Raw genomic sequence first — 27,701 nt, 5'->3', positions numbered from 1 at the left:
ACTGTTTCCACTGTTTCCCCATCTATTTCCCATGAAGTGATGGGACCGGATGCCATGATCTTTGTTTTCTGAATGTTGAGCTTTAAGCCAAATTTTTGACTCTCCTCTTTCACTTTCATCAAGAGGCTTTTTAGTTCGTCTTCACTTTTTGCCATAAGGGTGGTGTCATCTGCATATCTGAGGTTACTGATATTTCTCCCAGCAATCTTGATTCCAGCTTGTGCTTCTTCCAGCCTAGCATTTCTCATGATGTACTCTGCATATAAGTTAAATAAGCAGGGTGACAATAAACAGCCTTGACGTACTCCTTTTCCTATTTGGAACCAATCTGCCACTAACACCAGGCAATAGAAGGTTGATTTTATTAAAATTTTTTATTTTAACATGCAATATTCTGGAAAACACAACCTTGTTGGTTTTTGTCCTTTTTTTCTCTATCTCCCTCTCCCTTTCCTTCTTCTTCTTCTTCTTATTATTATTATCCACTAGATTTCCAAGAATCCAATTATTGAGTGAAAGTGAAAGTGTGAGTCACTTAATCATGTCCCACTCTTTGTGATGCCATGGACTGTAGACCAACAGGCTCTTCTGTCCCTGGGATTTTCCCAGGCAAGAATAATGTAGTAGGTTGCCATTCCCTTCTCCAGGGGATCTTCCCTACTGAGGGATTGAACCCAGGCTTCCTGCATTGCAGGCAGATTCTTTACCATCTGAGCTACCAGGGAAGCCCAAATTATTAGTTAATCTTCTTAATTATTAGTTAATTATTAGTTAATCTTCCCACCTTCCTTTTAGACATGACCCTGTGTGAGGAGGCGTTCTTCAGGTTTGCTGTTCCTACAAAGCTTACCCCGAACTGGCTCAGTGTCCTAGTAGACAATCTGCCTGGCACCAAAGTAAATGCAGAGAGCGTAGAGAGGATAAAACAGCGACACAACTCACGAGAACAGACTTTCCAGCTGCTGAAGTTATGGAAGCATCAAAACAAAGATCAAGATATGGTCAAGAAGATCATCCAAGGTATGGTAGCCTGAACTAAACAACTCAAACAGAAATCAGAACACCTGCTCATCATACAACAGAAATGAGACTATGTACCTGTTGGTTTAGTTGTGTGGATGCTGTTTCCCTTTGGCAATTATTGTTGGACTGAAATAGTTTTCAAATGATAGAGGAGAAGCTGTTCCTAGATCAGTCATGCGGGGTTTTATTTTCACCTTCTCTACTCTCCAATTTTTCAATTGTCTCTCTAGAAGGAGGGAAAATACATTTCAAATGCAGGAATAAACCTCAGGAAATCTGACTCTGGATCCCTTAGCAGCTGTACGAGCATCCTGTCTGATATATCTAGAAGTTCTTTAACTATTTTAGATCTTACCTCACAATTCTACCGAGAAACTATGTAGTATTTATCTGGTAATTCTCTCCAGAGAGCCTCTAAGTGTCTAGGTATCCTCTCATTAATCCTCACAATACAGTCTATTTTAAAATTACCATTTTAATAGCACATGTCATGAGGATTAATGAGATAAGTTCTTTAAAGTGTTTGAGCTTCTTGGAGAAAAGCGCTATTTAAATCCAAGTACTCTCATGTTTTAGTTTTGTAAAGAATCTCCTTTCGAAACTGTGTGTGTGTGTGTGTGTGTGTGTGTGTGTGTGTGTGTGTGTGTATTATGATGGGAGTGAATAAATACAGAAGGGAAAAGGAAGTAAGTTTCATCCAGAGTGTACTATAAGCTTTGGGATACACAGAAGAGAAAGTTCTGACTTGAATTAGCATTGGACATTCTGGAAAAAAATGGTTGGGGGAGGTGCCTTTCATGATGCAATGTTAATGAGAAATCCATTCTGCTCTTCATGTGTAGTTAAATGATTGAGGAATCCTACACAACTCTAAAGCCTCAAACATCTGAAACTGAGGCAACAGATTTTAGGACAGTTGAATGCTTTCACTTGTGCAGAGTAAACTTGTCTTCTGTTTTTGGCAAACAAAATGCATTCTTTGAAAGTATAATTAGCCCTGAGGCAGAAAGGAAGGGAAGTAGGGAAACAGAGACAGTTAGAATTGGATGGGACCGAATTCCCTGTTTTATAAATGAAGACATTTTAGCCCAGAAAGATGAGGGGACTTGCCTTAGGTCTGACAGATACTAAATGACTCATGCTATCAACAGAAACATTACTTACTCCATCTATGTTTATGTCCTAGCTCATTACCAAAATATTCTGTAGGTCATCTGTATCCTACTGTTCTTTGGCATCGAATTATTGGATTTTCAGATCTCCTGTGTGCTGATAATCCTCTGGTGCTATTTATTAAAGACTATTTGAAGCAACTAATTTTTCAAATAGCACATATATTGGTATCAATTAATGAAAGTTTATATTACAAAATAGCTAACTGTATTTTTTCTAAAATGTTACGCTTTTCATTGCTTCAGATTTTCTTAGAAAACTGAGAGCAATGTGTCTCTAGTTTCTTACTGTTATTTTCCAAATGTGGGCTTTTCACAAAGCTGTGGTAGAGGCAGAGAATACAGAAAGCATATTATTCTATCGTAACACAAAATAATATTGAACTCAGTTCTCAGAAATAACTAGCGTGACTTGAGCCCTCCCTCAAAGGAAAGGAGGAGGTCAGCCTTTAAATTATGAAATGCTGCGGAACTCCCTTTTGCCTCGGGGTGGTTCTATAGCAGCTTTAGATAGACTATGTGAATGAATGTCTCTGTGTTTTCGCTTCATTCAGATATCGACCTCTGTGAAAACAGCGTGAGGAGGCATATTGGACACATGAACCTCACCTTTGAGCAGCTTCTAAAGTTGATGGAAAGCTTGCCGGGGAAGAAAGTGACGACAGAAGACGTTGAGAAAACAGTGAAGACGTGCAAATCAAGTGAGCAACTCCTGAAGCTGCTCAGCCTGTGGAGGATAAAAAATGGCGACCAGGACACCCGCAAGGGCCTGCTGCACGCCCTAAAGCACTTGAAGACGCACCACTTCCCCAAGACTGTCATTCAGAGTCTGAAGAAGACCATCCGGTTCCTTCACAGCTTCACCATGTACAGGTTATATCGGAAGCTATTTTTAGAAATGATAGGAAACCAGGTCCAGTCGTTAAAGATAAGCTGCTTATAACCGGAAATGGTCACAGAGCCGTTTTCTCACCATGGACCAGATCTAATAAATGAGTAGACTGTTTCTCAGGCTCTTGAGGAGGGAACAATGATTTCTTTCTCATCACCAAGGACTGGCTTTGACCCCAGGGCCCAAAAGAAACTATGGTGTGGAGAAAGAACGCTTATCTCTCCCCCAAAGTATAATAAACCCCAAATTGTTTATCCAGCTGACGCATCTGGTCCAGTATCTACTGACTCTATTTTCTCTTGTTACTGCTTGCAGTAATTCAACTGGAAATAAGAAATGAGACTCCATTGTGTCTTACTAAATATCAGAATGTCTAATTTAAATAGCTTTGAGATTTCAGCTGTACTAGAGGCTTTTATTTAAAAGCCATTTGTTTTCTGTAAAAGTTACTAATATATCTGTAACACTATTATAGTATTTGCTATTTATATTCATTCAGATATAAGGTTTGTACATATTACCATCCTGAAGGGAAACTGTGTAAGACTTAATTTTAGAAAGAAAAATATATATATTCTGTTTATTATTATGATACACAAAAGAGATAAAAATATATATTTTTAACAGAATGTTTGTAGCATTTCCTAATAGGTACTGCCATTCTTCCTGTGTAGAGTATTTTTGTAATATACTTTTACCTGTATAAGGTGTAATACCATTTTTTAGAAAATACATTATGTAGTCAATTGTTTAATGTTGGAAAGTGTATGAAATATAAGTTATCTGAATATTAGATGCTCTGAGAAATTGAATGTACCTTATTTAAAAGATTTTATGTTTTTACTACATAAACAACATCATTAATTAAAGTTTTCAAATTATTTTTCATTGCTTCTCCTCTTGCTTTTATTTGAATGGGACATGAATGGATCCGAGGTTCACAATTTTCCCTTTCTTTCATCATCAGGACCATTTGGGAACACTGTTAAAAATGCAGATTCCTGGGCCAATTTTTTGAGAAACTCTAGGGAGGAGGGCAGAAACCTGCATTTTTAACATGCTCCAATGTAGTTTTTACTACACGTAAGTTGAAGAATTTCTGAAGTCAAGTTTAATAAACAGATGACACAAGCCACTTATAACTGCTGCCACTAGCATCAAGAGACCAAACTACATAAGTTCTTTTGGTTGCCAGTGATAAAAACGTGTGGGCTTCCCAGGTGGCTCAGTGGGTAAAGAAGCTGCCTGCCAATGCAGGAGACACAGGAGATGTGGGTTTGATCCCTGGGCCAGGAAGATCCCTTGGAGGAGGGCATGGCAACCCATTCCAGTATTCTTAACCTAGAGAATCCCATGAGCAAAGGAGCCTTGTGGGCTACAGTCCATAGGATCACAAAGTCCGACATGACTGAAGTAACTGAGCAAGCAGGCATGCGGTAGAAACTGGCACTATTTAATTTAAGAAAACATTAAACGGAAGGGAGATGTATTTGGTTGAATGGTACTCCCACCTCAAACTATGTTTATACCATATTCTCCAGAATCTGTCAATGTGCTTTAGAAAAATCATCTTTCTTGGTACATGTAATTAAGTTGTCTTGAGATGAGAAAATCATCCTTGATTATCCAAGTGGGACCTGCATGCAGTGGCAAATGTCTTCATAAGAGACACAGAGCAGAAAGACAGAAAGAAAGACAATGTGCAGTCAGAGGCAGAGATGGGAGTGATGTGGTTTCAAGCCAAACAGCCGTAAGCTAGGGAAGAGAGGAACACTTTCTCCCTGAGAGCCTCTGTAGGGAGTACGCCCTTGCTAACATCCTGAGTTTGGAGTTCTGGCCTCCAGGACTATGAGAGAATTCACATCTGTTGTTTTAAGTCATCCAGTTTGTGGTAATTTGCCACAACAGCCATAGGTACTATTACAGGTTGTATCTAAGCCTCAGAAACAGTAGAATTAAGAAATCTCTGAGCCCCTGGGTGGCAGAAGTTCCTACACTTTCTTAGTCTTATATTTCTGTATCTTTTAGTTCAAATTTCTAATTCTTAGCAGAGACACTCTGGTTGTTCAAATAGGGACTGGTGTAAATACATGGCCAGTGAGGGTCTGTCTTCATCAGCTTCAGTTCCCAAGAAGGGGATATCACTGTGAATGGGGTCCACACCTCATCCTTTCATAGTCTGCATATCTCTTTCTGGCACTTTACTAAGATTTAGAATGCAACACCTACATTACAAGTGAAACCTTAATGTAGGTCAACCTTACCTTTGTGAAATCAGATCATTATGGCTGCTTTGACAGAAGGGTTATTGTTGTTTAGTCACTAAGTTGTGTTGAACTTTTTCGTGATCCCATGGACTGTAACCCATCGGGCTCCTCTGTTCATGGGATTTCCCAGGCAAGAATATTGGAGTGGGTTGCCGTTTCCTTCTCCAGGGGATCTTCCCGACCCAGGGACTGAACCCACATCTCCTGCACTGGCAGATGGATTCTTTACCACTGAGCCACCAGGGAAGCCCTTAACAGAAGGGTAGATCCTGCTAAATGTCACACAAGCTAATAAATCTGGGGAAATAAATGGCAGAGGTAAAGTCAAGAGGCTCAAGCCTGGAGAATTAGAGTTCCAAGCTGCAATCCTGGGAGTGGAAAATGTGGAAATTAAGTGCTGAAGGCATAAGTAGGAAGACAGGGGTTAACTAACAGCCAGCTTGTTGCCTTCAGAAGCGCCAGTTCTTCCACCAAAGTTCTTGTGCACAGAAAATGAAATGGCCTCATACATATCAGTTAAGTTTAAGAAACGTTTGGAAGTTTAATGGCATCAAGTATAAATCCTTTAAGTGCTAATTTGATTGGACTCCCTGCCTGCTCCTTTGGGTTGAGTCTGCCTCAAGCTTCTCCTCCAAGGGAAATATAATATGTAAATTCATGTCAGTTTCTCTCTTTTTTTTAACTTTTTATTTTGAAATAATTTTAGACCTACAGAATCATTGAAAATATTATATAAAATATCTCCAGTAAGCTATTTTGTAAAATACACCTTAATTTCAGTCTGTCTGTTTTCTCATGAGCAGATGATATTATGGATTTGGGGGAAGAATATCACATAGGTAATTGTCCTTCTTACATCATACCAGGGGCAAATGATATCAGCATGACTACTGTTGATATGAACCTTGATAAAAGTGAATTTTTGTATAAAATGTGACACATATGTTGAAGTCCCTTTTTTTTCAGATATATGATCATTCACTTGTTCCTATAGGATCTGTTGAAAAGACTAGCATTTCTTTATTTAATTGCCTTTGTGTCTTTGTTACAAATCAGTTGATTATATTTCTGTGGGTATATTGCTGGACTCCATTCTATTCCATTTATCTATCAGTCTGTCTTTTCACCAATACCACACAGTCTTTATTTTCTTTAAGTTTAGGGTGTACAGCATAATGATTTGACTTATACATCATGAAATGATTATCACAAGTGTAGTGAACACACATAATCTCACATAGATACAAAATAAAAGGGAAAAAATATTTTTTCTTGTGATGAGAACTCCTAGGATTTACTCTCTCAACAACTTGCATATACAATATACAGTAGTGTTAATTATTTAATCATATTGTGCATTGCATTCCCAGTTCTGTGTGTGCTTAGTCGCTCAGTCATGTCTGACTCTTTGCAACCCCACGGACTACAGCCTGCCAGTCTCCTCTTTCCATGGGGATTCTTCAGGCAAGAATACTGGAGTGGGTTGCCGTGCCCTCCTCCAGGGGATCTTCCCAATCCAGGGATCCAACCCAGGTCTCCCCCATTGCAGGCAGATTCCTTACCCTCTGAGCCACCAGGGAAGCCCAAGAATACTGGACTGGGTAGCCTATCCCTTCTCCAGGGGATCTTCCTGATCCAGCAGTTGAACAGGGATCTCCTGCATTGCAGGGAGATTCTTTACCAACTGAGATATCAGGTTAGACCTATATCCCTAGTACTTATTTATAATTGGAAGTTTCTACCTTTTGACCATTTTCAAGCAATTCCCTGTCCCCCTACCTCTTACCCCATGCTTCTGGTAGCCACAAATCTGATCTCTTTTCCTGTGAATTTCTGTGTTTCTTTCTGAATTACAGTTAACTTACAACATGATATTAATTCTGGTATACAACATAGAAATTGGATATTTCTGCAAATTACAAAATGATCACCATGATAAGTCTAGTTATCATCTATCACCATACAAAGATATCACATTATTAATATTGTATACTTCATCCCTGTGACTCATTTGTTTGGTAACTGGAAATTTGACCTCTTAGCCTCCCTCACCTGTTTTATTCATCCCCATACTTCTCCCTCTGGCAACCACTTGTTAGTTCTCTGTGTCTATGACTCTGCTTCTATTTTTTTGTTTGTTCATTTATTTTGTATTTTAGATGACACGTATAAGTGAAATCATATGACATTTGTCTTTCTCTGTTTTAATTCGCTTAGAATATTATCCTCTAGGCTCATCCATGTTGTCACAAATGGTATGATTCCATTCTTCTTTATGGCTGAATAATATTTAATTGCATATATACACCACATCCTCTTTATTCATTCATCTATGGACAGCATTTAGGTTGCTTCTATAGATTGGCTATTTTAAACTATGCTGTGATAAGCATATGGTGCGTGTATCTTTTCATATTGGTGTTTTTGTTTTCTTCAGAAAACTATCCAGAAGTGAGATTGATGCATTGCATTGTAGTTCTATTTTTAATTTTTTGCATACTTCTTTGCATAGTGGCTGCACCAATTTACATTCTCACCAATAATGCACAAGGGTTCCCTTTCCTCACATCCTCAAAACTTGTTATTTGTTCTCTTGACGATAGCTATTCTGACTGGCTATCAAAACTCTTTGAAGTTTTGATTTTCATTTCCCTGATGATTATTAATGTTGAGCATCTTTTCATGTGTCTATTGGCCATCTGTATGTCTTTTTTGGAAAAACATCTATCCAGGTTCTCTGTCCATTTTTTAACTGATTGGTTTTTTTAGATGTTGACTTGTATAAGTTCTTGGTGCACTTTTAAAATTAACCTCTCCAGTTCCACTGTCATGGGCACTGTTTTCCTTCTGCTCAAATTGTAAAGGAAGCCTTTCCATTAATCCAGTTAGTAACTGCACTAGTTTTGTGATTTGTTGTTGTTATTGCTAGATTACACGCCATGAAACACAGATTTCAAATCTCTATAGATACCTATTTCTAAGGTGGCTGATGTACATCAAAGCAATGGCTGTAGGATCCTGAGTTCCTATTGTTCCCTTTAGCTTGTGCCTCAAACTGGTTCTCTGTGCACATTCTTATTCCTCTAAAAACCCTTGCCCAGAAGTATTTTTCCTGTTGTTATTTGAAGTGTCGTAGTTTCACAGTGCAGGGTGGGAGGTACCATTACCGTGTTGTTGTTGTTGTTGTTGTTTTTCCTTATTTTTATTTATTTATTTTTGGCTGCACTGGGTCTTGGCTGCTGTGCTTTCTCTAGGTGCAGTGAGCAGGGGCTACTCTTCATTGCAATGTGCAGGCTTCTCATTGCAGTGGCCTCTCTTGTTGCAGAGCATGGGCTCTAGGGTTTCAGTAGTGGTGACACACAGGCTTAGCCGTCCCATGGTTATGTGGGATCTTCCTGGACTAGGGATTGAACCCATGTCCCCTGCATTGGCAGGCAGATTCCTAACCATGGACCACCAGGGAAGCCCACAGCTGGTGGTGTTCTCATTAAGGCCTGTAAACATAGCTGTGTCCCTGGGGTGTATGGCCTTCTCGGTTTTCTTGCCGCTCCCTGGTTGCAGTTCTGGGTTCAGTACTTAATTCTGTGCTTTGTCCCAAGAATAGACTTTTCCCTTCTCCTGTTCCCTTTCCTTAGCTATCAGGACACATCATTATCCCCCAAAGTCCATAGTTTGCCTTAGAGTTCACTCTTGGTGTTGTACATCCAAAATTTTTTTTTTTTTAAGTCTGAGATTTGAATTTAGTTTGGTTCCTTTTCATCGTAAGTTTGAGAATGTCACTCACTCCAGCTCTCTACATCCTTCAGCTCTACACATTCTTCCCAGGAGGAAGTCAAAACTTGGTCAATTTTGTTGTTTAAAGACTTGATGTGAAAGACTGGATGGGAATTAAAACTATCCTTGTGAGTGCAGTCCCACTATCTCCTCTTGTCCATGTAGAAACTTACACAAGTTGTGAAGCAGTTTTAATGAATTAGTATAATGGGGGAAAAAAGATTCAGGCCAAGGAACAATTTTGAAATACTTATTCTACACATGTCATGAAAAATTTCCTTGAAGTTTTAATCTACAAAACTGTTTTTCTATCCTATCTATTTTATTAAGCCTCTAATTCAATAGGATACATTCAGTATTTTATTCATATGAGGAAAATCTAATGTGTTAACTTATTGAAAAAATATTTGAGTTCCAAATTAGAGTACTCAACACAATATACTTTATACCCAGGTTTACACAAGTTGCAGGCCATCACTACTCTCAAGAGTGTAGACTTAGGTTGTTTTAATTTGCTAATTTTGAAACTGTCCCTGTCAAACAGAGAGGTATTTACATTCAGGTATAGAGATGAGTGTGAAAAAAAGGACTTTAAAGACAGAGAACTCCACACTCTTCCTTACCAGTGCAGAAATAGCCCTGGAAGTGCATGCGTGCTCAGTCACATCCAGCTCTTTGCAACCCCATGGACTGTACCTTGTCAGGGCCCTCTGCCCATGGAATCTTCCAGGCAAGAATACTGGAGCAGGTTGCCATTTCCTACTCTGGGAGATCTTCCCAACTCAGGGATGGAACCAAATCCCCTGGATCTGCTGCATTGGCAGGCAGATTCTTTACCACAGAGACACATGGGAAGCCCATGGAACTAGCCCTGGAACTAGCTCCTTTCGAAATACTGAGAACATTTGAAGATGTTTCCTAAGTTAGTAAAAGATGTTCAGTCGTGTCCGACTCTTTATGATCCCATGGACTATACAGTCCATGAAGTTCTCCAGGCCAGAATACTGGAGTGGATAGCCTTTCCTAAATTGATACCCAAACTCACTGAGGAATAAACTTCTACCATGCTCTTTCCTTGATCAAAGTTCATAACAGTGGGTGTTATCAGTTCAATTAATATAAGTTGTTGATACTGAAAGCAACTGTATTCTCATTCTTTGACCTTCTTGCTGTTGTTTGACAAATTCCTCTCTCTTCACATCTAGGAAACCATAAAGTAGGGATTTAGCAGTAATAATAGCCAGCAGTAATCATCTATAACTGAGTTTAAATATATCTGTTCTGAGGATGGTTATAATCTATTAGGGAAGACAGGATATATGCATGAAAGAGTAACTGTTAATACCAGACAGGATACACTAAGTGCCAACTGAACTGTATAAACATAGCATAGTCATCACATGTCACCTTTGAAGCCCAAAGAAAGCCAAGAAGAAACAGTAACTTCAGTTAGGTCACGTAGCCACATCTAAGCAGAGAGAAAAGGTAGGATATATGAGATATAAGAAATTGTACTGTGAAAGTCATAGAGGCCAAAAGATACATAACGTGTTGAAGAAACATTGTCTATACTTACGTCATTTTATATAAAAATTCAAAGAGAAGCATTAAATATGTTCATAGAAGTTTATTTTAACCCTCAATGTGCTAGCACTAGAAAAAATTGCTTGATTTACCCCCAAATCTTCATTTTAGTCTGATAAGCACCTCCTTCTTTTAAGGAACTGCTCTCTCCCACCCTACCCCTAACTCTACATGTAGTTCCAATGGGGGCTGATATTAATTCCTTCTCTTTCAACCTCTACGCTTCCCCATTGCTATCCCAAGGTATTCAAAAAGATATATCTTCTTCAGGATTTGTAATTTGAAATGACTTGAATATTTTTTTCTGTCCAATGAAATAACTATAAAAATGTAAACCTAAAGCCACTAGAGGTCACAGAGAAAGGGAGTGTCAACTACAAATTAGCATTTGCATGAGCACTTGCCATCTATCTCTACAAGGATTAAATCAAGTGCTGCTGCAGATGCTGACTTTCAACACCCCCTGGAAAGGAGTTCAGGCTGGAGAGAAGAAATAAGGCACTCTGTGCTCTGGAAAACACTGGCAGAACAAGTCTTCAGATAGTCAGATATTTTCAAGAGATGATTTTATGAGTCCAGTTCTCGTATCTCCTCATGTCTAGAAAAGCGCTAAAATCCTTCATGGTGTTGTCTGCTCCTGGTGACTAGCAGTAAACTTTATGAGACTAGAAGAAGTCTTTGGTAAAAAATATGTGCTTGATTGTATATACTCCCCCTTCACCAAAACCACATATATGCTGACCTCCCACTGCCTCTTTGGAACAGTTTCTCAGAGATATCTAAGAAGCTGTCTCCCAGACTATAATCCTCATTTTGCCCCAAATAAAACTTAACTCGAAACTCTCATGTTGTACCCTTTTTAAGCTGGCAGAAGCTAACAGAGAGAACTAAGGAGAAAAGATAGGCAGAGAATCCTAATGATATTTAAGTCTCTGGTTCTAGCTACATTTTTTCTTCCTGATATTTAGTTTTGTAAACCATTGACTTTTCCTTCTCCCTCAAGCCAGTTTCTGTCATTCATAAGCAGGAGTCCTTATTTAGGTCCCTAAACACTGGACAAATTTGTTTGGATTTGAGGAGCTAACAGTAATGACTAGGAGTATTTATCCATCTGAGAATCTTTCAGTTCAGTTCAGTTTAGCCGCTCAGTCGTATCCGACTCTTCGCGAGAATCTTTAGTTTTATAATATTTACATATAAACACAATAGGAGCCATTGAGGTTTTAAGAAAGGTATTGATGTTTGCAAGGTAGCATTACAAGATTATTCTGGCAGGAGCGTAGAGAATGGATTGGAGCAGAAATAGGCTAGAGACAATGAAAGCAGAAGGGTTGACTATTAGAACAATTTCAGCCATGAAGTAAATAGACAACACAGACGAGGGCTGGGAGCCCAGAATGGAAGAGGAGGTCACATTAAAGCATCTTCCATCTTTCCAAGAGTCATCAGAGGAACAGCACCATCACTGGACACTTGGTTATGACTAATGGGTTGAGATTCTTGGCTTTTTCCAAGTATTTAATACAAAATAAATCTCCCATTTCCTTGGGTTCTCTTGAGTCTTTTTCCAGGGAAATTCTACCTCATCTTTTGAGACACAAAATCTTAAGTCATATTTCCACAAAAATCCTTCTAACTAACACAAAGACGTCTTCCAAATTGACATTTCTGTAGCAATTTTGGTTTTTCGTGACTCACTGATTTCAGACAAGAGAGGGTAAACAGGACAGATCATGCATGAAACCCGTGTCATCCTTGCGGAATCATAGGTTTCTAAGAGACAACACGAGGTCATCTGTTCACCTCTCGTGTCGTGGTCCAGTCATTTCTAAACCATCCTAGGGAATGATGACCTCGAATTTAATTATTTTAAAAGTAATCTTATTGCTTAGTGACTTCCCTACAACATATACACATGGACCCACCCTGCCAACAGAACACAATTGCAGGACTTAAGAGCTTTCACTCTGAAATTGCAACTGGGAAAAAAGGTTTCCTTAATAGAAACTCTTAGAATTTTAGAGCAGGTGGGCCCTTCTAGATTGTTCTAACCCAGTGTTTATCAGAAATAATCTAATCATAAGCATCACGTGAGATGTTTATTCAGAATACACATTCCCAGCACACTTTCAGGATGACTTTGATTCCGTGGGTTAGGAGCTGATGCTAGAATTCTTATTGGGCAATTTTGGAAATGACTGTATTCTAACTGTTAAGGATTCCAATCAAATTGCACAGCTGGAAGAACTCAGAGCTCCTAAGACTCAGAACTCCACTACAATGCTCCTTTAACTTTGTGCTTCTCTGATGACATGGGAAACAACTAGCTTTCCCTCTCTGAGTGCATTTAATCACTGTGTAGGTATCTATCATTTCACTTATCAAAGGACAGTTCAACTACCTCTTGATACTGATGTTAATGGTGATAATAACAACAGCAATAGTAATAATAATCTCTATCGTTTGTGACATGCTTTCCTGTTATCCCAAGATTTGTGTCCATTTAGGTTCTTAGAAAACAATGTTATGAAGTGAAGTAAATCAGAAAGAGACAAACAAATATCATATAATATCCCTTATATGTGGAACCTAGAAAAATGGAACAGATGAACTTATTTGCAAAGCAGAAACAGAGTCACAAATGTAGAGAAAAAACTTACAGTTACCAAGTCGGGGGAGGGAGGGTGGGATGAATTGGGAGACAGGGATCGACATATAGACACTACTACGCATAAAATAGATAACTAACGAGAACCTGCTGAATAGCGCTGGGAACTCTGCCGAATGCTCTGTGGTGACCTGAATGGAAAGGAAATAAAAAAAAGAGTGGATATATAAAAACATATAACTTATTCACTTTACTGTACAGCAGATAGTAACACAACACTGTAAAGCAGCTATACTTCAATAAAAAATAATTAAAAACTAAGATGAGAAAATGATGTTCTATAAAGCCAAAAGCCAGGAAATCCTTGATCTATCCTCAATTTGCTATTGTTTCTACAATGACCTTAGAACTCACAGGAAATGCCCTTTAAGAACTTGCTAGGAACACAGCCCTAAGCTTAAGCCCATAGCAGACATCATCTCATTAAATCTCAACAACCTAATTCATTAACTCTCCCTAATCCACTTGTTATATCATTTTACTAAGTCCTCACAGCCCTAGCAGCTGACTTCCCTTGACATCCACCATTTTTAAAATTGAGACCTCTATTATAACCTACTACATGGACTGGGTGTGTCACAGCTACCCCAAGTCCTCTACTTCCTACCACTGATCTATCTCGATTACACCTTTGGATTTTAGCTCAAGATGCCAAACGTCACTCCTGAAATAGGATGACAGTAAGAGCCCAAAGTCATACTTTTGAAAAACAAAATTCACTAGCCAGCAATCCAAGACTAATAGTTTTGCATGGAAAATTCCATCTGTTTTTTTGTGGCACCTGGATCAGATTTTTTCCTCCTGCCAGGAGAATATGCCACTCAAAAAACTCTGCCTTGGATGATGACATGATGTATTCTGCCATTAAGCACTCGTGGTGAGGAAAGCATCCAGGATTTGCTCACTAAGAGGAGATGGCAAGAGAAACAAGCTTTGCTAAAGCCTCCAGAATAAATTTGTTTAAACCCAAACTATGAAGTTGAAACTGGGTATTAAAACGCCCTACAGCCTGCACACTCACACTTGGGTATAACTGGTACTACATCTTTTCTTGATTATTGAAAATAGCCCCTATTGACTAAGCCACATTTAGAGAATAAAGAATTTCATAATAAACTTTCTATAAAGAATAAAACTTGATGGAATCTGAGGATAAATATAAGAGATGATTCCACTTCAAAATAAGTAGCCATCTTTCTCAGAAGCAGGCCCACATGAGTTAATAAACCTTCAGTAAAGGGAAGGGGCTTTAAGACACACCTGATTTTAAATATTTTAATATTCACTGTGTGCATCTAATATTTTAGGAATTATATCCAACACTTTAATAATATGTATGATGACGGTATTTACTTCAATGGAATTATTCATTTTGTCTTAGTGATTGTTGTTCAGTTTAGCAACTAAACTCAGTTGCTAACTTGCACCTCCAACTCTTTGCAACCCCATGGACTGCAGCACGCCAGGCTTCCCTGTCCTTCGCTATCTCTTGGAGTTTGCTCAAGCTCAGGTCCATGAAGTCGGTGATGCCATCCAACCATCTCACTCTCTGTCACCCCTTTCTCCTCTTGCCCTCAATCTTGTTTTAGTTAGTGCACACTAATTTTGTACCATCTGTCATCTTGTGTTCTTACTTTTAGTTCATTTCTTGACTAACTGAAGGATGTTTGAATAGGTGTAGTAGAATGCATGAAGTGTTGAATATTAAAAGGTTGTTTTCCCTTGTGTGATTGTGTTAAAAAAAAATAAGATCTTATAGGTTCCGCATCTTGTTTTCAGTTTGAGACTATTAGAATAAAGCTTCTACGAATATTTGTGTAAAAAATAAATAAATCCTGTCTCTTCTCTTAAGCAGTGTGATTGTTTTAGGGCTCAGCCTCTCTGTCTGCATAATCCATAGACTAAAACCTTAGAAACTTATCTGGATATCCCATGCAAATTTCTATCAGTACATGGCAGAGCAAACAAGTGTTTTTTAAAACTCCACACAAAGGATGGGTCCCAATCATTCTCTGTGATCATTTTGATCAGGGAAATGAAATCATTCGACCAGGGAAATGAGAAAGGATCATTCCTCCAGAAAACTATGCTGATGATTTGGTTCAGAGTTGTAACCACTTCACCCCCAAAATGGAAGAGAGGCTGGTCAAGAGAAGGCTGTTAAGGAGACACATAGGTATCCATAGGCCTGGCTTTTATTTTGAGCCCTAGGCTTTCTGGGCTTCACTGAAGTTTTGGACTGCTTATGACAGCGCTGCCGTGCAGAGTACAGACACAGAATGCCTGCAACTCAGATGGTTTGTGAGAAATACCATACACGCCACTGCAGGCACCATGGAGAGAGTAGATGCAAATACCCTGGAGATGTTCTCTGTTCACGTGTTCAGCAGAGATGGTGGACAATTATGGGAACACTCTCTTTAAGACAAAACTCTACCCAGTCACTGGCAGCTGACAGGCTGAGTTAGCCTATTGCCACAAAGTCAGACAGGTCTTTGAGTGATCAGGGAAGCCACATCAATCACTCTGACTTCCTTTTGATGAATCTGGGTAAAGGAAAATCTCTCTCAAAGAATGATTCCAATTGGAAATAATCTTAAAGGACAGAAGAAAATAGCAATCACTGGGCATCTGTCATTTGCCAAGATCTTATCTTTTTATGCTCATTCCCTTAACGGCTTTACAAATTAGCCCTTAATATTCCCATTCGAATGATAAAGGGCCAGGGCCAAAAGAGAATAAGTTATATGCCCACTATTTCATAGCAAGGGAGTAACGGAGATAGATTTTAAGCTCCATTTTGTCTTTCAAACTCTTGATATTTCATTTTATCATACTGATCCAAAGAGATTTGGGGAAGTCAGAGAGCAGTCAGTTAAGAATCAAGAAGTGGGCATTTAAAAGCTGTATTTAGTATTTCCTGCATTTTCTTGCCCTAGTGTGGAGGGCAAACTGGTTTCATGCAATTTTGAGTTTGGCCACAGATATTTATGTCGTGTTTGTGTCTACTTATTCTGTTTTCAGCCCAAGTAGGTGAACAGAAATTCTTTTTCAATTGATTGATTGATTTTGGGCTGCACCGGGTCTTTGGTGCTTGGGCTTTCTCTTTAGTTGCAGCAAGCGCGGGCTACTCTCTGGTTGTGGTGTGCACGCTTCTCATTGTGGTGGCTTCTCTTATCACAGAGCATGGGCTTTAGGCGGGCAGGCTTCAGGAGTTGTGGCACATGGGCTTAGTTGCTCTGCAGTGTGTGAATCTTCTTGGACCAGGGATCGAACACATGTCTCCTGCATTAGCAGGCAGATTCTTAACCACTGGATCACCAAGGAAGTCTTGAAATTCAGTTCTCATGTTAACTAGCCAGAGGTAGCACAGACCTCATAGATTATGGGGAAAGGTCCTCCACAAGACTGAACTGGCTTCAGAGGCATCCACTAGCCACACGTTTTAGGGAGTCCCCAGGCCACTCACACTTCTCACTGGCTATGAAGAATGGGTTCCTACAACCTCCTCAGGCTTGATAATTTGCCAGAATAACTTACAGAACTCAGGAAAGAACTATACTTATGATCATAGTTTATTATAAAGAATACTCTTAGGGGCATGATCTACAAGAGTCCTGGGAGGACCATGCCTTCTCCATGTGGAATCAGATGCATCACCCTCTGAGCACATGAATAAGGTGTTTACCAGCTAGGCAGCTCCAGTGTCCAGAGTTTTTATCGGGGTTTCATTACATGAGCAGGATTGACTGAACTCAGTTTCCAGCCCTCTTCCACGTCCCAGAGGTCAAGATAGCTCAAAGTCACAACACTAATCAACATGGTTGGTTGATCTTACAACCAGCCTCTATGCTAAAATTATCTAGGAGCCTAACATTTGTGATTATATTGGGTTGGCCAAAAGTTTATTGGGTTTTTGGTAAGATGGTAAGGAAAAACTCAAATGAACTTCTTGGGCAACCCATTATAAGCATAAAAATGATACTCTTCATCAGTTAGGACAGTACAAAGATTTAGTCTCCTGGGACAAAGGCCATAAAATTCTTTATTATATACCCTACCTTACCTGACCCTACTCTTCAAACTTGTTTTCTTTCCTAGCATCTCAATTCTGCCATGGGCACCATCAACCACCCTTTAAGCCTGCCACACTTAAAAACCTGAAGTTGTCTTTGACTCTGTGTTTCCTTTGCCCTTCTCAGGTAGGTTAATTTCCCTAGAGCTGGTTTTCTTTTCCAGGTTTCCTGGATTCATTCCCTCCTTTCCATTTCTACTACCAGCATTGCCACTCAGAATTCAGATCCAAAGAAGCCTAAGTTGTCCAGCTTCCTGAATGATCTGCCTAGTAACTGCTTCGCTGACTTCAATCCTTCTTTCACAAAACTATCAGATCAATCTCTGCTAAACACTCCAGTAACTAGCAGTAATTTGAGTCACTTGCGGGCTTCCCTTGTGCTTCAGCTGGTAAAGAATCTGCCTGCAATGAGGGAGACCTGGGTTGGATCCCTGGGCTGGGAAAATCCCCTGGAGAAGGGAAAGGCTACCCACTCCAGTATTCTGACCTGGAGAATTCCATGGACAGAATAGTCCATGGGGTCACAAAGAGTGTGACATGACTGAGCAACTTTCACTTCACTTCATTTGAGTCACTTGTGATACTTTAAAAACTATTAATGTCTGGATCCCAGTCTTAAAGAGACATGGATTAAACTGGTCCAGGTGTTAACCTGAGCAAAGGATTCTTTTTTGCTTTTTTTCCACAAAGCTCCTCCAATGGCTCTAATAAGGCAGCCAAGATTGGGAATTACTGCTGCAGTGAACTTAAAAAGAAGACAGCAGTCAAATTCAAGTTTTTTGGCTTCACTTCTAATTAGTGGCCAGCTCTTGAGCTATTTAAGCAATCACCTGGTATCTATATGTTTCTTTATTCGGAAACTGGGAAGAATAATAATACCTTACAGGGCTGTTAAGAACATTGAATGATATAATGCATGAAAAGTGTCTAGTGTAGCACATGACTCAGAGTGTGTTCCCAACCAATACTAGCTCTAAGAGTGTTTCATGGCCATTCACCTTATCTCGGAAACTACAAGCTACAGGGTTTGCCTGGGCATGACCAGCCCCTCTTTTTGTGGTCCTCAAAAAAAACACTTGTTATTTGATGGATAGGAAACAAGCAAGTGTGGCCAAACCACATGATTGCAGCTCTTCAAGCCATAAATCTTATTTTATTTTTAGTATAGCTTTGTCATATCTTCGCTTTCCAAGTATCTTTAACCAGGATAATCTGGATGCATGTTAGAATCATTTTGGAAGCTTTTTAAAAATACCAGGCCCAGGGTCTACCCCCCTAGAGATGCAAACTCAACTGGGACCAAGGCATCAGGGTTTTCTAGTTTTCCAGGTAATAGCAATACACAGCAAGGGATGAGAATCTAGAACCTGGACTAAGAGTCTACAGTTGTGCTCTGGGTATAGTCACATATCAGTAGCCACAGGAGATTGCTTCCAGGAACCCCACAGATGTCAAAATCCAAGGCTCTTCAAATCCCTTATAAACATAATATGGCATAGCACATTTACCCTTTGGTATCTGTGGGTCTGCATCCATGAATTCAACCAACAGTGCAGTGGATTCAGCCAAATACAGATTAAAATCACACCTGGGGGACTTCCCTGGTGATCCAGTGGTTAGGACTTTGCCTTCTAATGCAAGGGGTGTGAATTTTATCCCTGGTTGGGGAGCTAGGTCAGTTCAGTTCAGTTCAGTTGCTCAGTCATGTCCGACTCTTTGCAACCCCATGAATCTCAGCATGCCAGGCCTCCTTGTCCATCACCAACTCCCAGAGTTCACTCAGACTCACATCCATCGAGTCAGTGATGCCATCCAGCCATCTCATCCTCTGTCGTCCCCTTTTCCTCCTGCCCCCAATCCCTCCCAGCATCAGAGTTTTTCCAATGAGTCAACTCTTCGCATGAGGTGGCCAAAGTATTGCAGTTTCAGCTTTAGCATCATTCCTTCCAAAGAACACCCAGGGTTGATCTCCTTTAGAAGGGACTGGTTGGAAATACCCACAAACCTCGTGGCCAAAAAAAAAAAAACAAAACATAAAACAGAAGCAACATTGTAACAAATTCAATAAAGACTTTAAAAATGGTCCACATCACAAAAAATAAAATCTTGAAAAAAATCGCAGTTGGTTGAATTAGTGGATGCAGAACCCTCCACAGGGCACTGACTGTACTTCTAATGCAAGTAGTAACATATACCTAAGAATGCCATAGTGAGTCTATTGATTGGGAGACAATGTAGTACAGGGAGAATAAAAGAGGGAAGGGGTTAAAAAAAGAAGAAACAAGAAATAGGTAACGTAAGGAAAAGAAGATAGTCAAGTACACCTATAACTATCTCTGGATTATTTATTGGCACTTACTAGCTTCCCTGGCAGCTCAGTGGTAAAGAATTTGCTTCCCAATGCTGGAGATGTGGGTTCCTTCCCTGAGTTGGGAAGATCCCCTGGAGAAGGAAATGGCAACCCACTCCAGTATTCTTGCCTGGGAAATCCCATGGACAGAGGAGCCTGGCAGGCTACAGTTCATGGGGTCACAAAACAGTCAGATACAACTTCGCAACTAAGTAACAACAAAACAACAATAAGTGACATGTAGTAACTATGATCTTCCACCTTAATTAGGTCCTTAAGGAGACATGAGTATCTCATTAAAGAGAATCTCATTAGGGGAAGTGGAGACTCTGTGCTTCCCAGAAAATATACTCAAAATACATATGAGCAAGCCCGAATCTGGCTTCTGCACAGATTCGTTCTGTGGCTACTCAGGTAGGTAGTATTGGAAGACGTGTTAAACAAAGACTAAGTTGAAAATTTGGGGCTAGTCCTTAAACAACCATAGAGAGGAAATTCCTTGCTCACCCTAGGTGGTACACTGTCACTATGGGGACTCCAAGGAATGTGAGTCAGAGGAAACAATTACTCAAGAAAGTTACTCAATCTCCTAACATCCGGTGGCAAAGAGAGGTGCTAAGTAACCTCAAGGTGACACCCAGGCATGAAGCAGTCAATAGCATCAGTGAGGTGGCCTTGGCACAGAGAATTTTCCTATATGCTCAAAGGGATCTATAGCAAAAATCACATCATAAATTAAATTTTTATATCTTTTATAATTTTAAAATTCTTTCCCATTTATGAGTTCGTTTGATTTTTCCCCCGCCAGGGGAAAAAATACAAAAAAACTGTAAAACACATAGGTCAAATAATTACCCCCATACTTGAGATAGAGAGACAAGTATCAGGTAGTAAATGACTGAGTTTTGCAGATAAAGGCTTCTGATCTTACCTCCTTTCTGAATGTGACCCTTTTTAAAGAAAAGGATAATCAGTCATGCCATAGATGATTCCAAAATAAACTATAAATATTTTAAAATGAATTATCACTCTGTCATACAGAGTGAGGTAAGTCAGATAGAGAAAAACAAATATCATATATTAATGCATATATGTGTGATCTAGAAAAATGGTATAGATGATCTTACTTGCAAGGCAGAAATAGAGACACAGATGTAAAGAACGAACATATGGACACATTTGGGGGAAAAGGGGTCAGAGGAATTAGGACTGACATATATGCACTATTGATACTGTGTATAAAATATAACTAATGAGAACCTACTATACAGTACAGGGAATTCTACTCAGTGATCTGTGGTGACCTAAACGGGAGGAAATCAAGAAAAGACAGGATAAATGTACACATATGGCTGATTCACTTTGCTATACAGTAGAAACTAACACAACATTGTAAACAACTATACTCCAATAAAATTAATAAAAAAGTGAAATATCCAGGTTCTGGAAAAAAAAAACAAAAAGCATCAGTAGGGCACCAATAGGCTCCATCTGAGACAACTTCCTAGGAAATGTGAATTTGGAGAGGTATTTTGATACTGAATAATAGCAGTACTACCTTTCTGGGAAATGTAATTTCATATAAACAGCATTTTGCAAGCAGAAGGAAGTCATATATATATAGAAAACACACCACCATATACACGCCTCTGGAGTGAAAATGAAATCTCATTTGCCAAATGTCACTATGTTAAAAGACACTTTCTTCATTGTAGCTGCTGATCGTTAAATATCTGAACGGCGGCACGATATGACTCTCGACACACATTAACCATCTAAACCTAACAACTCTCCTGTGAGATGGGTAGTTATTACAAGAATGTTCTCAGTTCACAACGAGGAGACTGAGGTGCCCCCAGTCAGAGCCCGGCAGCCGGTGGACCGCAGAGCCATGATTCAGACCCAGGTCTTCCTGACTCCCAGCTCATGCTTTTTCCGCTGTTCTATGCCATCTCCTCAAAGCCCATAATTAAGCAAAATAATATGCTCTTCACAAATGAAAAGATCTCAAGCATAAGAGTGATGAGACAACATTCGGTTGATGGGCTTCCAAATGTGCGGCGGATCCTTTTTCTGGAAACCGCATTTGGCTTCAGGGCCCTCAAGTCCAGACAGTTTTGGTGACGTAACTCAAGGTCTCCGTGGCTGTTGGCCTTGAGTCTGAAATAGCTCTGAGCCCTCCTGTCCCGGGCGTCTCCCCTGAACCACCCCCTCCCCCGCACCCCCCTCCCCCCAACTCCCACCAAGCTCAGACCGGCCGCAGCACTTGCGAGTGGCTGAGGAGACAAGCTCCTGGGGTTGGAGACAAGGCACATTGTGATCTCCTTCCTCATGCCAGTAACTATTTCCAATGCTCTCACTCTCTCCAGAGCTTATTCTCAGCTCCGTAGGGCTTCATGTTTGTTTGTTTTGCTTTTAGCTCTAAAAAGGACTCTTACCAGCAGTTGAAGACTTTAACAAAATTATTGGTCACTTAGAGCAATCCAGAGGGTGGCTGAAAAGGAATGATGGACACTCTGCAAGGCGATGCTAGAGACCGGATTCTAAGTGTAAACTGCTGTGGTGTCTCCCACTCTCATTCCTATCCACTTTGTTTGAGTCAAAGAGCGGCTTCCCTCAGGTCTGAAAGCCAGTCAGCAAAGAGTACACCCAGGGCTCTCATCACACGCAACTCCGTCTTACCTTTGAGTCCTCGTAATTCTGCAGGTGTGGTTTCTCTGCATGTTGCCATCTCCCCTTCCTGGGTCCAGGTCTTGTCTTCCTGGGGACCTTATCGTTTTCCTACCAAGGTTTGGTTTCTGTTCAAAGGAAGCAATAAAAAGTAGTGAAAGGGGGCAATGGAATTAAAGTCCAAAGAACTCAGGCTCTGTTTACTTCCCTTTTCCCTCACATAGATGGGGTGGCTATGGACTCTTTTTCTCATATTATAAAGCAGAGATCATGCAATACTTGCCCTACGTATCTCGCAGACCTTCAGTAAGGATCAGAGAAAAAAGTAGATGAAAAAGAACTCAATAAATTAAAGGTAAATTCACTGGCCACTCATGTGATTAGAGATTGTGCTTTAATAGAGCTCCCTTTAAAAGAGGGAGGCAGAACTGGAAGTGAAGTATTGTATGACGTGAGGTGGTGAAGAAATGTACAGACTGTCATTGGGGCCTGGAGCAGGGAACCTGGTTGATGTCTGGGGACATGGGTGCCAGGTTCTAGAAAGAATCCAGAGAGGAAGTCAGGTTTAAGCTTGGCCGTGAAGGTTGAGTGCTCTTTTCTGAGAAAGCAAAGGAGCAGAGGGCATTTCAGAAGACCAGCACATACAAAGAGCCTCATGTGTTAATATATATTTTGTATCCTAAGTGCCAGGGATGGGGGTGGACAACAACTACTTTGAAGCAGAAAGTGAAATAAGAAGACCTTTTTTTTTTACTTTTTTAAGGGTGAAACATATGGTATTTTACTTAATTTTTTGACTCTCTATATATTTTGACTTTACAGTTTGTTAGAGTACCATATTGTGAAACATTTAAATTCAAATAACTAGTGTCCTTTTTCCCATTTTGTCTTTTTTTTTTAAACTGGTGTATAGTTTGCTTTCTAATACTGTATTAGGCCAAGAGGCATATGAAAAGATGCTCAACATCACTAATTACTAATATTGTGCTGTGCTCAGTTGCTCAGTCGTGTCCAACTCTTTATGATGCCATGGACTGTAGCCCATCATGCTCCTCTGTCCGTGGAATTTTCCAGGCAAGAATACCAGAGTGGGTTGCCATTTCCTACTCTGGTTATTAATATTTAGTGAAATGCAAATCAAAACCACACTGAGGTATCTCTTCACACTGGTCAGAATGGCAATCATCAAAAAAATCTATAAACAATAAATGCTAGAGAGGATGTGGAGAGAAGAGAACCCTGCTACACTGCTGGTGTGAAAGTAAATTGATACAACCATCATGAAGAACAGTATAGAGGTTCCTTAAAAAAAAGAAACATATTTTACAAATATTTCAGGGGCAGAAGGGTGAAGGAAACATGAGAAAATTTAACTGCTATTGTTATTATTATTATGAGTGATTATCACCACATGAACCTTATAGAGACTGAATAATGACTGATCCAGGGTTGGCTTATCCATCGCACAAAAAAAGAAAGTGAATCCTGGAGCAAGACTGGGAAGGGAAAGAGACATTGGTCCTCATTTCAAGGTAAGGTGATACTCCTGAGTAGGAAAAAGCTTCCCTTCTAAAGGAGTAGAAAAGAAAATGAACCCGAGAATGCAAAATTGACCTCTGAGTCTGAACTCAAAGGAGTCTAGATAGGCTCAAGGACACTCTTCTGAATGTGCAGGGAGGAAATCTTCTGACCCAGAAAGACAGTCACCAGTAGGAATGCAAGGAGGCACTTGGAAGGGACTACAGAAGAAGAATGCACTTGGTTGTATTATCTCTGGGCCTTTGTATTAAAGAGCAATAGTACTTTCCCAGATTTTAATCCCCTTCAGTTATCCCTGAGACATCAGCCATGTCATGGAAACCTTATCAACTGGTCTAAGCTGTGCTGTGGTGAAATAAAAATGAAGCTTGTCCAAACCAGTATCATAACAATACAGAGAGAAGTGGTGAGAATAATGGTGAGCATTTATTGAGAATTTTCTATGTGCCAGGAATGAAGTGTTGAGAGCTTAAGGGGATTACCTTATTTTCTCAAAATCCTGAGATTATAGAAATCTAGTTATTCTCATTTTACAGGGAAGAAATTTAAGGTTTAGAGTGGTTAAACAACTTGCCCAAATCACACATCTGAGATGTGGGGTTCTGTCTATAGAGACAATTGTCTTTGCTACTACTCTTGATACTTCCCAGATGAGGCTCATAAGGGGGCTGGAGGCTTCAGTCCAAGGATGCGGAGGCCACAGCCAGCATGGAGTGGGTGGTGTCATGAGGAACTGAGATGGAGCAGCCATTGGGGTCTATTGCTGAATGATGGAAAGGCAGGCAATGGCCCACATAAACACTGGAAATGAGAGAAGACAAGGCCTGGGGCTTCTCTGAGAACCAGTAGAAAAATCAGGGGGACTTAAAATAGAGACCAAGCACCTGTTCATAATAATGAATAACATCAAGGGAGCAAACTGCAGCCTAACCTATGCGACTGTCTTTTATACCTATAAGACAGTGAAGACTCAGGGACATCCAGGTTGTCATTACATGACAATGAGTAAGTGAACAAAGAAAAAGAGGAGAACATTAAGCAATGATGAACTGGCCCATAATCAAATTTCAAACTTGAAACTTTCTATGAAAAGACTCTATTCTATATAGGTCTAAACAAATTTCACACTGAGAGCATGCTGTTTTCAGAGCTCTCTGACTTTATCTGCTGTTCTATTATCAACTCCACTGTTACTAATGGATTTTCTAGCTGAACTCAATACTTGGTGGTGTGAGGAAGAAACTGGTGGCAGCATCAGAAATTCCCTTAAAGGTAAATAACAACAAGGTCCACCCTAGTGGCCTCATAGTTATGACACTGCCTTCCAGACCAGTCCCAAGGGGCCCTAGGTGTCTCAGCCAAGGAGTCTTACTCTCTCATGGTAAAGCTTCTCCATTTCCACCATCCCTGTAGAAAGTTCCACTGTTCACAGATGAATCCACCTTTCGACCATCTACAAATCAGGCAACACAACTGAATGTTAAGAGCGCCACCACTCAAACTGTGAGAATGCAGATCATCAGCAAAAGAAATGCAGACTGTCAGGCCCCACCCAAGACATGATGAATCAGAATCTCCACTTTAACAAGATCCCAGGTAATTTGTGTGCATGTTAAAATTAAGAAGCAGAATTTAAGATTGCCTGAGACCTTTAGGGACTTCCCTGGTGGTCCGTTGGCTAAGACTCCATGCTCCCAATGCAGGGAGTCCGGGTTCAATCCTTGGTCAGGTAACTAGATCCCACATGATGCAACTGAGAGAGTTGATTCTTAGGTAGGTTGACAAGAAGTCTGGGGTCCCTGAGAAAGAGAAAAGGGTCTGGGGCTCTCAAGGAGAAGAAAAGGACAAACTTTTTTCTACATTCCTTAGTCTTAGTCACATAATTTTTTTTTTTCTTTAAGCCCAGAGCTGATGATTACACAACAAAACAACTCATCTTAAACTCTGTAGATCCTCTGGAGAAGGAAATGGCAACCCACTCCAGTACTCTTGCCTGGAAAATCCCATGGGTAGAAGAGCCTGGTAGGCTACAGTCTGTGGGGTTGCAAAGAGCTAGACATGACTGAGCGACTTCACTTTCACCTTTACCTTCAAGGATTATATAACAACAATGTATCCTGCTTGAGGACTGTTTCTTCTTCTTAGGAACCTTCTGACTAATCCTGATATCTTTGGGAGTGAGTCTGGTAAGATCTTTCTATTATTAGTTCAAATCCTGTCATCTTAAAGTGTAAATTGTGAGAGTGGGTCTGGTAAGACCCTTACAACCTTGAGATAGTCTTTTGATTTACTGTAATGATCAACTGAAAAAGTATAGAGCTCCCTTGCTAAGACTAGTGGGAGGGGCACTCTGTCCCCCTTCTGATGTCTATGTCAGAAGCTTTTTCTGTCCTTCTGCCACACAAAAGCTCTGACTAATCAAGCCTGGCCCCTGATCTCGAAGCTGAATCTTCTTTGGAGATCACAAATCTGACAGCATTCACCATAAGCTATCACAACTCAAGATCCTGCATGCTGCAACAAAGATCAAAGACCCCACCTGCTGCAACTAAGAACCAATGCAGCCAAAGAAAGAAACAAAGAAAAAAGATTGCTCGCCATCTTTAACTATCAGACACCACATAGGATATAGTATCCAGTTCAGTTCAGTTCAGTCGCTCAGTTGTGTCCGACCTTTTGCGACCCCATGAATCGCAGCACGCCAGGCCTCCCTGTTCATCACCATTTCCTGGAGTTCAGTCAGACATCCATCGAGTCCGTGATGCCATTTAGCCATCTCATCCTTGGTCGTCCCCTTCTCCTCCTGCCCCCAATCCCTCCCAGTATCAGAGTCTTTTCCAATGAGTCAACTCTTTGCATGAGGTGGCCAAAGTACTGGAGTTTCAGCTTCAGCATCATTCCTTCCAAAGAAATCCCAGGGCTGATCTCCTTCAGAATGGACTGGTGGATCTCCTTGCAGTCCAAGGGACTCTCAAGGGTCTTCTCCAATATCACAGTTCAAAAGCATCAATTCTTCAGCGCTCAGCCTTCTTCGCAGTCCAACTCTCACATCCATACGTGATCACAGGAAAAACCATAGCCTTGACTAGACAGACCTTAGTTGGCAAAGTAATGTCTCTGCTCTTGAATATACTATCTAGGTTGGTCATAACTTTTCTTCCAGGGAGTAAGCATCTTTTAATTTCATGGCTGCAAACACCATCTGCAGTGATTCTGGAGCCCAAAAAAATAAAGTCTGACACTGTTTCCACTGTTTCCCCATCTATTTCCCATGAAGTGATGGGACCGGATGCCATGACCTTATTTTTCTGAATGTCAAGCTTTAAGCCAACGTTTTCAATCTCCTCTTTCACTTTCATCAAGAAGCTCTTTAGCTCCTCTACACTTTCTGCCATAAGGATGGTGTCATCTGCATATCTGAGGTTATTGACATTTCTCCTGGCAATCTTGATTTCAGCTTGTGTTTCTTCCAGCCTAGCGTTTCTCATGATGTACTCTGCATACAAGTTAAATAAGCAGGGTGACAATATACAGCCTTGATGTACTCCTTTTCCTATTTGGAACCAGTCTGTTGTTCCATGCCCAGTTCTAACTGTTGCTTCCTGACCTGCATACAGATTTCTCAAGAGGCAGGTTAGGTGGTCTGGTATTCCCATCTCTTTCAGAATTTTCCACAGTTTATTGTGA

At 40.3% G+C, this 27,701-nt stretch overlaps 1 protein-coding gene and 1 long non-coding RNA gene across 2 annotated transcripts in view; one reads left to right on the top strand and one right to left on the bottom strand.

Moving 5' to 3' along the window:
* TNFRSF11B (TNF receptor superfamily member 11b) overlaps positions 1–3,972 on the top strand; it is a 29,536-nt gene extending 25,564 nt beyond the window's left edge. The window contains exons 4-5 of the mRNA XM_005689133.3: positions 796–1,020; positions 2,750–3,972. Of these exons, the coding sequence (XP_005689190.2) occupies positions 796–1,020; positions 2,750–3,138 (614 nt within the window). The 3' untranslated portion in view covers positions 3,139–3,972. The remainder of the gene's footprint in view (positions 1–795; positions 1,021–2,749) is intronic.
* Positions 1–27,701, bottom strand: part of LOC106502867 — a 323,113-nt gene that overhangs the window by 2,787 nt on the left and 292,625 nt on the right. The window contains exon 3 of the long non-coding RNA XR_001919135.1: positions 22,488–22,603. This is a non-coding gene — a long non-coding RNA (uncharacterized LOC106502867). The remainder of the gene's footprint in view (positions 1–22,487; positions 22,604–27,701) is intronic.

Source organism: Capra hircus, chromosome 14 (genome assembly GCF_001704415.2).
Source record: "Capra hircus breed San Clemente chromosome 14, ASM170441v1, whole genome shotgun sequence".
NCBI classification, from domain to species: domain Eukaryota; kingdom Metazoa; phylum Chordata; class Mammalia; order Artiodactyla; family Bovidae; genus Capra; species Capra hircus.
Note: the sequence above shows the minus strand (reverse complement) of the source record. Positions and strands in the feature narration are given on the sequence as shown.